This window comes from Ornithorhynchus anatinus, chromosome 16 (assembly GCF_004115215.2).
Source record: "Ornithorhynchus anatinus isolate Pmale09 chromosome 16, mOrnAna1.pri.v4, whole genome shotgun sequence".
In the NCBI taxonomy this organism is placed as follows: Eukaryota; Metazoa; Chordata; class Mammalia; order Monotremata; family Ornithorhynchidae; genus Ornithorhynchus; species Ornithorhynchus anatinus.
In genome coordinates, this window is record NC_041743.1 from 36,212,829 (window position 1) to 36,227,727 (window position 14,899).

General features: G+C 54.4%; 1 protein-coding gene across 1 annotated transcript; it reads right to left on the reverse strand.

Annotated features, from left to right (window-relative positions):
* Positions 1 to 2,366: 2,366 nt before the first annotated feature.
* On the reverse strand, positions 2,367 to 10,840 carry SFXN3 (sideroflexin 3). The gene is made up of 10 exons (XM_029080580.1): positions 10,772 to 10,840; positions 6,828 to 6,994; positions 6,078 to 6,248; positions 5,628 to 5,726; positions 5,462 to 5,537; positions 5,290 to 5,375; positions 4,897 to 5,024; positions 4,644 to 4,693; positions 4,187 to 4,234; positions 2,367 to 3,831 (listed from the first exon to the last, which is right to left on the reverse strand). The coding sequence occupies exons 2-10, from the start codon at positions 6,989 to 6,991 to the stop codon at positions 3,802 to 3,804; spliced, it is 852 nt and encodes a 283-aa protein (XP_028936413.1). The 5' UTR covers positions 6,992 to 6,994; positions 10,772 to 10,840; the 3' UTR covers positions 2,367 to 3,801.
* Positions 10,841 to 14,899: the final 4,059 nt, after the last annotated feature.

The window sequence follows — 14,899 nt, forward strand, 5'->3', positions numbered from 1 at the left end:
GGATTAGCCTGGAGCTGGGTCCTTAGCACGGGAGGTAGAGGAAGATGCTGGGCCACACGAGGTGGGGCAAAGGTGAGGGGCAAGAGGGAAGAATAGGGATGGAGACAGGCTGGGGTCAGGAGCTGAGATGTGGGGGGCGTTGAGTTGGGATTGGGGTCAGAAATGAGCTGAGGCTGGGGGTCTGTATTTGGACATGATTGACCCTTTTAGGGGAAGCAGCTGGGCCTGAGCCCCGGCCAATCAGCTAAGTTCAAAGGAGAAAGAGGCCACAGGTGGGGGTTAGGTGGAGGAGCAAGCAGTAGGAGGTGGTGTGGTTAAAGGGAACCAACTCTATGCAGAGCAATTAAGGTTCCCTGAGACCCCCAGAAAAGGCTGCCTCCCACTTCAGGATCATCTCGTGGATGTGACTGCTGTCATCTCTATCTAAGGGGTGGCAATCTAGAGCCACCCTCCCTCAGAGCAAATAGCCTGGCCTAGTTCCAACTTCTTTGACCACTCTCCTTTCTCTTATTCTCCCCCCACCCCATTCGGATGGCCACCGACCTAGGATCAGGTAGCAGCACCAACAAGAAGGAAGTGGATGGAAACCAGACAGAAGGCCAGAAAGAATGATGGCACCTGCTTTTCCTCCTACTCCCTGGCCTTTGTTTGCGGTCAGGGAACAAGAAGGAGGGCAAAGGGAGAGGGAAGACACAAGAGGTGAGTCTGAGGGGAAAGTAAGTGGGGAGAACAAAGCGTAAGTTTAGGGGAAACCCTCCCTCGGCCCGGCCCAAAATGCCTGACTTGCCCCAGGGATTTGTGAGATTCCTTGGGTAGGATGACGTGGAAGCCGGAGCGGAGCGGTTAGTGGAGAGTATTTGATTTCAGAGTGCCCTCTGCTGGCACGTCTGATTCTCTATAAGAGGAGGAGGAACAAGCCGGGGGAAAGAACCCGTAAACTTTGAGATGTCTGCAACTGTTACGAAGTCAACAGTTTCAGTTTTGCACTGATAGAAGAACGACGCATGTATTTCATCTCTCACGCACTCAGAGAAGGAAGTCTCCGGGGAGGCTGGGGGGAGAGTATGTGTTGGGGTGAGGCGGGGGTGGTCCTTGTAGCCCATTTCTCACTTGATGGGGGTCTGCGGACGAGGGAGAGCCCAGCGGGGCTCTTCCAAAACAAAGACCCCTGAACTTATCCAGTGAAGAGAAAGCAGAGAGTTAAGGGGTGGAAAAGGGAAACTCTTTGCCCCGTCGAGGAGGGGCCGGGGCCCGGAAAAGATCCTAAGAGTGTTGGCAGTGGAGCCCAGGGGGTCCCTACATGCCCAGCTCCCAAGGGAGAGCCCCTACCCAGGGGAGCCTCGGGAGACAGGAAGAATTCCAAAGGCACCCCCCGCCCCTATCCCCACCCCCCTCCACGGGAGGGGCCGGCCTTCCCTTGCTTTTGTTTAGCTTCCATTAAACTTTGGCAGAAGTCCTTTTTCCCTCCAGGGTGATCCCCTTAAGGGTGGCCCCTCCTTCCAGCCGGAACTCTTTCCCGGCTCCTCCCTGCTTTTGGGGCAGCTCTTTACTGGGCCTCCTCACCCACTCTCAGCAGCTTTGTCCTCATCCTGGTGAGGCAACACAGAAGAAACAACTTTTGCCTACTTTCATTAGTCAGCAGGAACGCAAAGAAGAAGGAATTCGGGAACTGTAGTCCAGTGGAAAGAGCATGGTCCAGGCTGAGAATGAGGCAGCCTGGGTTCTAATCCCTGCCCAATCATTTGCCTGCTGTATGACCTCGGGCAAGTCATTTAACTTTTCGTGCTTCAGTTTCTTCATCTGCAGAATGGGGATTCAATCTCTATGCTCCTTCCCCCTGTTTGGGACAGGGATCTAATTGTATTGAATCTCCCCCAGTGCTTAACAGAAAGCTTGTCACATCATTCAGTGGCATTTATGGAGCATTTACTATGTGCAAAACTTTGTACTAAGCTTTGGGAGAGTACAATATAGTTAGTAGACAGTCCCTGCCCACAGTGGGCCTACAGTCTAGACATACAAGATAATCAGGTCTCACATGGGACACATAGTAGAGCTTTACAAATACCAGTAATTATTACTATTTTTATTATTACCTCTGCTAAATAGCCTCTGTGTTCCCTCTCTGGCTTTCCTAGGTCCTGGTCCTGGTCTCTCTGGGGATGCTGGAGAATTCCAGAGAGCAGGATAAGGGGAGGGGATGGGGCCAGGTGGGAAAGATCATTGATCAGAATGGCCTGGGTCCCTTTCTAGGATGATCTGGAAGGAAGATATTGGGGAGGGGTCCCAAAAGCCCTGACCCCCTTGCTATGGCCTGGGTCCCCAGCACCCTGGAACAGGGGATAAAGGCATTGCCAGACAAGGCGCAAGAGACAGAAAAGTTTATTTGGAAACAGTTATATTTCTGGAGTTCCTGCTGGTGCAGTGGCGGTAGAGTGAAGAGGTGCGAGGTAGAGGGGAGGAGTAGTAATAATATTTACTAAGCACTTGCTGTGTGCAGAGCTCTGTATTAAGCACTGGGAGAGAATACACAGGCCCCCACAAAGCCCTTTTCTGAGCCCAGGGGCCAAGGAATAAACCATCTCCAACTGTGCATCTTAGGGTCATTCTTGAGGCTCAGGCCAAGTCAAGTAGGTTTGTTTGGGGGATGGGATATGAGGGGAGAAGGGGAAGGGTACCTCCTGTGAGGTTTTTCCAAAATATTTCTGTGAGGCTCAGGAGCTCAGAAAACATGGCAGTACTGTCTTTCAGAAGACTGCTCCCTTCCACCCACCCCTAGTTTGCAGGGAAAGTTTCCTCCCCAGAATTATACTTTTGGGGGTTGGAGACACATGTACGCGTACACACACACACACACACACACACATCCACCCCCTGCTTTTCTCTGTTCTTGCTGAGCTGTAAAATGGGATTTGGGCCCTGGGGTAAGGTCTGGTCAGAAGGCCCCCTGAGGCTGAGACCCCAGAACAAATGCACAAACAGAGCATCAGGGATTTGTTCTAGTACAAAAAAGCAAAAAGAAGCACAGTCCCAGAGAGGTGGGTTGAGGCGAGGGGGACAGCTGGAGGGGAGGGCTTGTGCCCAGAGCTGTGGAGTGTCTCCCCAGTTAATTGGGCCCTGGAAGTCTTGGGGTTCAGGGACTGCAGAGGCATGGCAAAAGGAACCTGGTTGCAGAGAACTTGAACAGTTCCAGGCTGTCTGGGGTGAGGGCAAGGCAGCAAGGGTGGCAGCCAAGCCCTCCCTCACTAGTCTGGAGTGGGAGTTGGAAGCAGCAGTATGTGGACAAGGGTTAAGGTTGGGGAATAGGAAATTGGTCATCCCATTCCCAACCCAGAGCCAAACTCTGAGCATCCGGCCCCTCCATCTGAGGACCCAGCAATGACAAAGACAGCTCTCCCCGACTCCCCATGACAAAGCAGTTGGGGAAGACTCTGGGGCTGGATCCGGGAGGAGGACAGAGGAGGGGGCAGCTCAGCTGAACTGGATTGAGCCCCCCTGCACCTTAGCACCAAGCCCCTTCCTCTGCCAACAGCCGCAATCCCCTGAGCTGCAAGGAGTGGCCCTGGGGAAAAACGGGACTCAGGGAAGGGGGGAACCAACGGGGCTGAGGGAATGGGGGCCATCCTAGGTTTAAACAGCAGCTCGTGGGAGGGACCAGCTCGACAAGGGAACAGCAGTGGGGGATCCTGTTCCTGCAGGAGCTCTGAGCCAGATTACTCTCTCTGCCCACTCCCTTAGAGGCCTTTGTTATAATACACCACTGTGATGTCAGGATTCTTCTTGCGGATCTCCGCTTGGACCTCAGGCTCCAGTTGGCTCACCCCTATGGAGCTGCAGAGGGAAAAAGACAGTCAGTCTCCTTTGGCCCACCTAGGACTGATCATCCCTGGAAGGTGTAGCCAATGTGGCAGGGGCCGGAGGGTGGACAGAGGAGAAACCCCAGGGACCCAGGGGATGCTGTGAGCAGCAAAGAGGGGCTGGGGAAGGGGCTTCCCTGGGGAGAATCCAGGCTCCCAACAGCAGAAGGTGGATCAATGCCATGGCTTGGCCAGACCCTCTCTAGCAGAGGGCCAACAGCCCCCTCCTCCTCTTCCTGCCCTTCACTCCAGCCTCTGGCCTAGTTTCGGAGGGAGGAAGGGAGGGTGTTGAGTTGGCTTTCTGTGGGGGTCAGGGTTGGGACACCTACCTCCTCTGGGGGAACAGCGCACAGCACAGTGGGGTGGCAAACACCAAGCTGAAGGAGGAAGGAAAGTGGAGTAGGGGAACTTGGCAGCGGGTCCTGGGGTAACTGCCCCCACTCCCTCCCTCTCTGCTCAGGTTAGAGCCTGGAGGCTCCTGCCTCCGCACCCTGGCACAGGAGCCAAGCAACAAGTACTCACCAGAGTCCCACCAGCCCCACTTGCAGAGGTGCACTGAGCCAGGGACGACGCTGTCAGCAAAGACAAGGACATAATGGAGGGGCTCTGCTCCCAGATTAGAGAGGGGAGCCCTGCCTCCCTTGTATGGGAGGGAGGGAGGAAGGCCCTCCCTCTCCCTTCCGCTTTCTGACAGTATTCTCTGCCTACCGAGGATCAGCCCAGCTCCAAAGCCATCACTCTCCACTACCTCAGTCCGGGATGAGGGTGGAGGGATGGCAGACCTACCTTGAGGAACTCTCTCTTCTCCAACGCATTCATGATCACAGGTGGGATGGCTAGAGGGCAGGGGGACAAGTCAGCAATGTGAGAATCAGGGTTCGTTCACCTTTCCCACCTGCCCTCTTGGAGAAGAACCAGTCCCTCTTCCCCACCAGACCCGAGGGGCAGGTAGCAGGGAAGCCAAATCTCTCCACCATTAGCCCGTAGGCCACAGACTCCCTCAGCCTCAGGGACCTCTGAATTGGGGCTCCGAACTCACCCATAGCAGGCACAGCCATGCCAATCCGAGACACCACCACCTGGACGATACCATGCTGGGCTGCTGTCACCGACTCCCCCAGCCGATGGCCCTTCTCGTCAGTCACTGGGATCCCCACCTGGAGTTCCCTAGGGTGCAGGGCATGGAGGGAAAGGAGCAAGAAGAGAGAGGAAACATTAGACCCCAGAATCTGAAGAATAGGAATTAAGAGGGTATTGATTAAGCGCTTATTCTCATTTCATCTCCTGGGTCACCAGCCCAGAAGTCCTGGTTCCAGAGATATTAAAGCCAGGAAGCTGGAGGTGGGGGCAGCGGGTTGACCAAAGAGAGAGGGGAAGGATGCCTGGTCGAGTATGCATCTTTGTACAGACTCAGGGGGCAGCCCTCACTCACCTCTGCCTCATCAGGGGGATGTTGATGCAGTTGGCAGCTGCCACAGCAGCAAAGGGCACAAAGCGCCCCACCAGGGAGGGCAGGTGCTGAGGAGACAGGAAGCCCCATTCAGAGGGGACACGGTGGGGGTGGCCTCAGAGAGAGGGGGAGGTAGAGGAGGTCTGTGTCCTACCTGGGTGAGGGACTTGAGTCCCAGTGCCGTGACGACAGCCCCAGTGGTGGCACTGACATAAGCCGTTCCCAGCTGCCTGTGAATGGAGGAGTTGGGTCAAGGACTTACCCCCCTGGCACTGGTGGGGGAGCAGGGGATGAGGGCAGGGAGCTCGCAGATCCCTTACCCAACTGTGATGGGCGCATCTCCACTCCTATTGGAGTAGTTGACGACAGCGTTGAAGGACTGGTTGGCCCACTGCCAGAACAGCACAGTCGGTGTTCTCCTGAGGGGATAGGGCCAGTCACACCAGCCCTGTGCATCAGCACTGCAGGGCCTGGGGACCTCTAGGTAGTTTGGGAAGTCCTGGGATGCCCAAATCTGCCTCCCCCCTGAGAATGAGGGGTTTTGGGTCACTCCAGATTGACCCCCCCACCCCAGAGACCTGGGTGGCGAGTGAGAGCCCTTTATTTGGGCATGGTACGTGACCGAGCTCCTACCTCTTCTCTCTGCACAGAAGGCAAAGGGAACAGAAAGGCCCCTGAGGCCAGGTGAGAGGGGAGGGGCAAAGAGATGGGGCAAGGGGCTGTGAGAGGGAACTGTGGACACCCCATTCTCATGTTGGGGGGGTACCTGCCTGTAGAAGGTGAGCATGCAGCCTGTGATCATCATGTTCATGGGCACCTGGGCAGACATGCGCCCAATCAGCACCATCTTCTCCCCCGTGTCAGGGTGGAAAGCGGAGTCATAGATGTACTTGGCCCGCCAAAGCTGGTCCTCAGTCAGTCCAGGGTCCACCACCCCTGCCCTGTGGAGACCCCAGGGATGAGGCCTTCTTGGGGGTTGAGGCAGGGTAGGGGAGGCAGAACGGCTCTCACCCAGCCACCTGCCCCCACCCTATCCATCAATCCCTCTGAGAAAAGCACTGAGAGCATGGGGTAGCAGCTCTCCACCTCAACAACCCCCCTCCACCCCTGCCCCAATCTTGCCATAGACACCCCAGGTCAGGCTTTTGCTCCCTGCATGGACCTAGAGGCCCAGATCAACCAGGGACTCCCCAGTCCCCTCCCTGGATGGTCCTAGAGGCCACCCAAGCTCATGCTGTTCCCCCTAAGCCCTCCCACCCACTCACCCACTGGGAGTCTCTTGACCTGTTTCCTTGGAAGCCAGATCCTGGACCCAGCCAGAGACTCTGTCCTCCCCTTCTCCCTTAAAAACTTCCCAGGGAGAATGAGTCTGGGGCCTACTGTTCCTCCCAGCCACTCTCTGCCTCAGCCAGAACAGGTGGCTCCCCTCTGCTCTGCCCCACCCTCTGCCCCCACCCAGCCTGGGAGCCAGCAGAGATGTTGGGGTGCCCTAGGAGGTGGTGACTCAGGGGGCAGCAGACCGATAATTCTCCACAGTTCTCCGGGCTTCCTCCAGCTGGGCCCCTGAGAGCAACAGGTTGCGTGGGTCAGTGACAGTGAAGAAATGCCGGGCTCTGCCCAGGAAGGTGCCTTGGTCCCAGCGGGGGTCCCGGATGTTGATGCCTAAGGGCAGTTCGCCTGCCATCTCCTGGAGGTGGGGAGCAGGATGAGGGAGTGTCAGAGAGAAGGAATAAAACATCAGGAAAAGGGAGACCACCCCCTACTCCAGTTCATAGAAACCCCCACCCCATCCCCATGATTCTCTGAGAATCAGACTGGGATAGGAGAATAGTTGTGGAGAGGGCATATACTAGAAGCTTGGACTGTCACAGTGCCACAGGGTCTGGGGGAGCAAGTAATAATAATAATTATAGTATTTGTTAAGTGCTTGCAATGTGCCAAATTCTAACTGCTGGAGTAAATACAGGATAATGAGGTTGTCCCACATGGGGTTCACACTTTTGATCCCCATTTTACAGATGAGGTAAATGAGGCACAGAGAAGTTAGGTGACTTGCCCAAGGTCACACAAGTGGCAGAGACAAGTGGCAGAGCCAGGATTAGAACCCACATCCTCTGACTCCCAAGCCCGTGCTCTTTACACTAAGATCCATGAGCCTAAGGAAGGGAAGACTCAACCCCACAACCCCCCCAGTTCCCAAGGGCCTGAGGGTCAGGGACAGGGAGGGATAATTATGGGACACCCTGAGCATCTCTCCACTGACCTTTTACCCACATCCTGCCTCTGGCCTGGAACGCCCTCCTTCTTCATATTCATTCATTCATTCAATTGTAGTTATTGAGCGCTTACTGTGTGCAGAGCATTGTACTAAGCACTTGGAAAGTACAATTTGGCAACACTATCACACAGACAATTACTCTCTCCACCCTCAAAGCCTTATTGAAGGCACATCTCCTCCAAGAGGCCTTCCCTAACTAGGCTCTTATTTCCTTTTTTCCCCACTCCCTTCTGCATCACCCTGATTTTCTCCCTTATTCACCACCCACCTCAGCCCCACAGCACTTAAGTACATATCCATAATTGATTTATGCTAATTTCTGTCTCCCCCTCTAGACTGTAAACTCGTTGTGGGCAGGGAATATGTCTTATATTGTTTTAATGTACTCTCCCAAGCATTTAGTACAATGCTGTACTAACAGTACAGTAAGCACTCAATAAATACAATTGATTGATTGAAGCAGGGAGTGGGTGGTGAGGGTAGGGGGTTTGTGTCCAACGAGTAAAGGGAAAAGGGGCCCAAAGTCCTTTCTGTCAGAGCCCCCAATCCCATAGCCCAACCCTAAAACACCAGGATTTAAGGTATTCCAGGAAGAGTTCATCATCTAGAAGTGGATAGGAGTGAAGTCCAGGCTGGAAAATTGCCTACACCAGGCCATGGGGAACTTGGGAAGAGATGAAAAAGAGACCAGAGAGGTTATTTCTGGGATGGAAGGTCCTGGAAGCTGCCCTGGGTGGTCAACTGCTCTTCAACCTGATGCACTGCCTTATTCCCAACTCTATTCTCTGTCCATCCACCCTTCCTCAAGGCAAAGCATAAGGAAGTTGGGAATGGAAAAGAGTTCAATGGTATTTATTGAGCACTTACTATGTGCAGAGCACTGTACTAAGCGCTTGGGAGAGAATACAACAGAATTAGCAGATATGTTCCCTGACCACAATGAGCTTACAGTCTAGAGTTCAGAGCAGAAACCCAGCCTAAGCCAGCCCACAAATTACCCTCCCCTCATTCAAAGCCTTATTAAAGGCAAAACTCCTCCAAGACGCCTTCTCAGACTAGGCCCCCACTTCCTTCTTTTCCCACTCCTTTCCGCAACTTCCTGATTTGCTCCCTTTGTTCTTATCCACTCCTGGCCCCACAGCCCTTATTGTTCATATCTGTAATCTATTCATTTGTATTGTATGTCTCCCCTTTATAGACTATAAACTCACTGTGGGCTGCGAATGTGTCTGTTTATTATTGTATTATACTTTCCAAAGCATTTAGTAAAATGTTTGCACCCAGTAAGTGCTCAATAAATATAACTGAATCAATGAACCATCCATCATGGTGGAAGACTGGAGTGAGCCCAAGACCTGTCAAACTTTTGACATCTGAGCCTGAGTGGCTCTTGGTTCTTGGGGCCCAAAGGCTGCAAGCATGATTTCTAGGGAACCACAAAGTTGCCCTCCCCCAGCTGAGCCCAAGGAGGGATCACTGGAATTGCTGGCACCATCAGGGACTGTTGCCATAGCAACATCAGAAAAGCTGGCACAGCTCCAAGGGCAACCAGCAGTGACCGGAGACATGAGAACAGTTTCTGTACTGAGTTTGGGGATTTCAAGTTCTCCATTGGCTAGGACTCTTCCCATTTGTCCCCAAGGGCTGACCGAGTGCCATGGAATCAAACTTGCTCACACCAAAGTGGATCCAGAGCTCAGAGTGTGGACAGTCAGGCAGGAGGAGATTCAGCCTTGGGTGAGCAAAAGAGCCCAAGTATGTATACACCCTCCCCAAATTCTACCTTGCCCCATATTACACCATTAGATCCTTTGTGGCCTCAAAGCCCAGGCCTAGACGCTCACCTACTTCCTGCTGCATGTGACAGTCCCGATTTGGGGATGGGAAAAGGGGGCAAGAGGAGGGGAGAAGAAGGGCAAGTTTGGGCTGGTTTCTTAGGAAACACACTTTCCAATACAGACTGCCCCACTTCCCCCACCCTCTCTCCAGAGCTCAGCCTTGCCTGGATTCCTCCCTTCCAGGGACGTAGAAGGGAGCAGTAGCTGGAGCTGCCAAGGTCAAATGGTGCAGCATGGCATAATGGATAGAGCACAGGCCTGGGAGACAGAAGGTCATGGGTTCTAATCCTGGCTCCACCACTTGTTTGCTGCGTGACCTTGGGCGACCCATTTTACTTCGCTTACCTCAGTTACCTCATCTGTAAAATGGGGGTTGAGTCAATGAGCCCCACATGGGACGGGGACTGCATCCAACCCGATTTGCTGTATCTACCCCAGTGCTTAGTACATTGCCATGCACATAATAAGCACTTAACAAATACCATAATTATTATTATTACCACAGTGACCCTCTGCCCAGCCAATCTGTGCAACTGCAGTGTTTCTACAGCAGGGGAAGGGGGTTTAAGACCTGCAGGGCATAGGACAAATAGCAGAAGGGCAAAGAAGGGGACCCCACTCCACCACCTGAGTTCACCTTGTCCTCTGGCACGAATTCTGTACCAAGCCTGGCCCATATCAGTCCTCCCCAAACTTTGGTCCCATTCCCTCAGCTCATCTCCTCCCTTGTCCCCACTGTGACCTCTCTTGCCTGGTACCCACACACTCCCAGCTCTCCCCCTCACCCAGAGCCAGGGCTCCTCCAAGAGTCCTGGGAGGGAGGAGTCAGTCAGACGGCATTTCTTCACAGCCCTGACCCTAGGCCTATTACAAAGGGAAAGCTCAGCAATCAGTCCCTCCCCGGCATCAGCTCCTCTGCCCCTCTAGCCACTGTCCTCTGAAAAGCTCGCTGGCCCCCCTCCCCGGTACCAGGGGGTCGATACTGGCTCAGGGCCCGGCTGGGGAACGACAGGGCCCATCGTGGCGCCGGCACTCTCTCCAAAGCCTCCTGGACCAAGGGGGAAGGGAGGAGGATGGGGACTGGGGGCGAGGCGGAGGGCGATGGGGAGAGATCCGCTTTGTGCCGCACCCGCAGCCCTGGCTGGGCGGTGCCCTGGGCAGACATTTGGCAACGCTGGGTCCAATCCTGCACAATGACTAATCCCCAGCATATCCTGCCGCGCGCCCACGCCCTCCCGGGGCCCCCGCCCTGCAGGCTGGCAGGGAACCAGGGGCTCCCGCGGCCTGGAGCCCAAGCCGGGCCCGAGCCCCCCGAGCACGGATGACGGGTGGGTGCCCGGGTACTCACGCTGCCGGCGGTGCCCTTCGCGTCTCCCCTGCTGCTCTGGCCCGCAGCCGCCCCCAGCTGATGCCAGCATCCAGGGAAGCCCCGCCCCCCCCCAGGGCCTGACGTCCCGATGACGCGGGGGCCCCCGGCCGCAGCCAATGGGCGCGTCGGTCCCGGAGGGCGGGGGACCGGCCGGGGGCAAGGACGGACGGGACGGGACGGACGGGGAGGGAGGGAGGCAGTCTGGCTCCCCGGGGGCTGGGCCCCTCCGACGGCCGGGGATTGGTCGGGGGCCGGAGGAGGAGACGCCCCCAGGCCGGCCGGACCGGTCTGCAGCCGTCCCGGCCGGTCCCAGGTGGGCCTGGGGACTGGACCCTGAGCCCAGCAGGTGCCGGCAGGGCTGGGGGCACAGCGGACAGAACTGCCCCGAGGGGACCAGCCCAGCGCTGGTGCCAACCCACACCTGGGCTTCGCAACCCTCACCCCAAGCCCAGCCCGGGTCGTGAGGACCCTTCCCCTGCGGGGTCAGGCCGGTCCCTCGAAGGGGAGGAGGTGGGGGGGTCCCAGGCCGCGGCCCCAGCCCGCCGATCCAGGCAGGTACCAAGTCGAGGGGCAGCCGCCACTCCGGGACGGTGCCCCTTCTCGAGTTACAGTTGGCTCCGGTTCTTGTTTACTCCTCGCTCCCCCTGCCACTGCACCTGCGGAATGAGGAACTGAGCCGCCTCAATCACTCAATCAAGGGTATTTCTTGAGCGCTTAGTGGGTGCGGGGCATTGCCATAAGCGCTTGGGAGAGTACAAAACAATAGAGTTGGTAGACATTGAGGTTCACAGTTTAGAGGTCTGCCTCCTCCTCCTCCATCCCAACAAGGTGAGAAGCAGTGTGGCATAGTGGATAGAGCACGGGCTTGGGAGTTCGAAGGACCTGGGTTCTAATCCCCACTCTGACAGACGCTTGTCTGCTGTGTAACTTTGGGCCAGACCCAAAGTAACTGTGCCTCAGTTACTTCATCTGTAAAATGGGGATTAAAACTGTGAGTTCCATGTCGGCCATGGACTATATCTATCATGATTAACATGTGCCTACACCAGTGCTTAGTACAGTTCCTGGTACATATTAAGCACTTAACAGATACCATTTAAAAAAAACAACCAACCTGCCGCAATCCAGCCTCCTCACAGCTAGAATTCCCCAAGCTTTCACCTAGTCCCACTTCCTCCCCAGCCTGGGTACCTGGGGGCAGGACCACCAGAGTCAGCAGGCTCGGCTCCTTAAGCCTTGGCTGAAGCAGACATGGTTCCCTCCTGGGCAGGAATAGATGCACACATCCTTCCACTATTCAAAAACTTCCAGTGGCTACTCATTCCTTTCTGCAGCAAAAAGAAACTTCTGACCAGGGCTTTTAAGACATTGAAACAGCTCCCTCCCTCTAATCCACTCCACTCTTTTCCCGTTGTACTCATTCTCCCTCACTCAACTCTGGCACCTCTGACCCCTTGCTCACTCCCTTTTCTCCTGCCTGGAACTCCTCCCTCTTCCAATATGCTAGAGCTCAGTTCTCTACATCAAAGCTCTCCTGAAATCAATTCTCCCTCTGAAGACCTTCCCCCCATTAATTTTTGTTTTCCTCTCTAGGCCATCTCCCCCCAGACTGCCTCCTCAGCATTTCAGCACCAACTATATACTTATGCACTCACTCTCACACATAGCACTTCCGTATGTATCAATCAATCAATTGTATTTATTGAGTGCTTACGAAGTGCAGAGCTCTTGGGAAAGTATAATACTACAGAGTTAACAGACAGTTCCCTGTCCACAATAAGCATACAGTCTAGAGGATATATCGATTTACATATTCTATTTGAGCATTTAGCCACCTACAAATTCATTTTTTCCCTTCTATCAGTAAATTATTTTGTGTTTTTCTCCCCAGTTGAACTGCAAATTGTTCCCTATTGCATTTTCCCAAGTGCTCCATGGAGTGCTCTTCACACTGTGGGAAATCAATATTATTAATCTATTGATTGATTGAGAGAACAGGCCCATAGCAAAAGACACACCCTCAGTGTAGGAGACGAGGTATGCATCTGTTTTTTCCAGTTGGTTGCCCTTCATCCTAACCAGTGAAAGACCACTTACAGTGTACAAAGCAGTGTACTAAGCACTTGGAAGAGTACAATACAACAGAGTTGGTAGACAAGTTCCCTGCCCACAACCAGCTTACAGTTGACTTGGAGAAACTCCTGCTTGGGCTCTGCCATCCCCCCTTCCCACCGCAATAAACCAGAACGGCCCCCTTCGGCCCAAGAGGGGCACCATAGCAGGATTTCTGTCCCCTATCTTTCCATCCTCAAGCGACACTGCCCTCCGAAGCTCGTTTTCTTCCCTTGGACTTTTAACTCAGCCTTAATGATGCCTATCTACTTGTTTTGTTTTGTTGTCCGGCTTCCCTTCTAAACTGTGAGCCCGTTGTTGGGTAGGGATTGTCTCTGTCTGTTGCTGAATTGTACTTTCCACGCACTTAGTACAGTGCTCTGCACACAGTAAGCACTCAATAAATACAATTGAATGAATGAATATTTGATTGACAGAGGAGGGACAGAGAGAAAGGAGAGTCAGGGGGATAATTTTCCCCTAGAACTATTGCCCCAAAGTCTAAATCCATCCCATCTGGCTTGTGGGGACAGGAGGTTGAGAGGGAGGGGAAGAAAATGGGAATGGGGAGAGGAAGGGCAGCTCGCCTCTTTTTAGCTGTGCTCGGTTTTCCCGAGGCCCCGATAGAACGCACCGGAGGGAAGGGACTGACGGACTCCGAGGCCAATGTGGAGCTCGGGTTTTCCAGCCTGGGCCTATCCGTGCGACCAGGGCCCGTGGTGGGCGGGGATCTGATTGTCTGCCAGGCTGCAACGCTCTCAGACGCAGGTGAAGGGGGTTTGCCGGCGGTGGAGGAACACGGTTGCAGGTGAGCGGGTGAAGGGGCTGTTTGCTTCGGTCAGATCTGGTCAGGCTCGGTTCGATTCTTTCCACTCCGTTCCTCTCCTAAACCCTTCCTCCTGCCCCAGTTGGTGCCTTGTTCTACTGGGGGAACCTAGTCTGGTTTGGAAGTGGCGGAGGGAGAGGGAACTTGAGGGGGCCCTGATCTTGATTTGGGTGTATTTGTAATCCTGTTTGGGGTGTTGGAGCTGTCTCTGGTGCTCAAAAGTCCACCCCAACCCCCTTCTTTCCCTCAACGACCCTCCCTTCTCTTCCCAACCTCTCTCTTCCCCCAACCCTATCTCTGAAGTCCTTGGTTTTTTTTTCTCCTTTTAGTCCCCCAATTCTCATCCCCACAACCACCACCACCTTGGATCCCCTCTCACCTGTGCCTTTCCCCCTTACTTTTGCTTCTGCACCAAGCTAGTGGACCTAGTCAGAAACCGGTGGTGGGTGGGGGAAGGGACCATCCCCAGAGAGTCATCCTTTCCTGCCACAATTCTGGACTCCCCAGTAAAGATCCCGAGGCCAGGGCCACTGTCCCCTCAGCCTGGATCCAGGATAGACTGTGAGCCCATCATTGGGCAGGGATTGTCTCTGTTGCCGAATTGTTCATTCCAAGCGCTTTGTATAATGCTCTGCACATAGTAAGCACTCATTAAATACTATTGAATGAGTGAATGATAGCGGAGAGGGTGGATCCACTCTGGCATCACTTCCTGCTCCCTTCAAGTCAAAAGGGGCCTTTAGTCCTTTCAGGATACTTTTCTTAACTTGATTCTGGGGGGTGGGTGTTGAGGGAGAAGCCTATGGTGGGCTGAACTGAGAAGAGGGTTAGGGCAGGAGGTTGTCAGCAAGATGCCCCACCCCAAGCCTGGGGCCCGGCCTGAAGGGAGTGGAGCAGGGAGAACAAAACCGCAAATCCATGAGCTTTAGGATATATTTTGAGATCGGGGGCTGTTTTGGGGCAATCCCTTCTCTCCCTCTACTCCCTCCTCTCTTCCCCCTGCTGCAATACTCCCTAAAGTACTGGCTTTGGTGAAATAAAGTTATCCCAGAAGGACAAAGTGTCCTTCCTTCCACCCAGTCCCCCCCACCCTTGGAGATGCCAGACTGTAATTTGAAGGGCCTCTGACCCCTCCCCTTCCTCTCTTCTCTCCGCTAACCAGGCCCAAA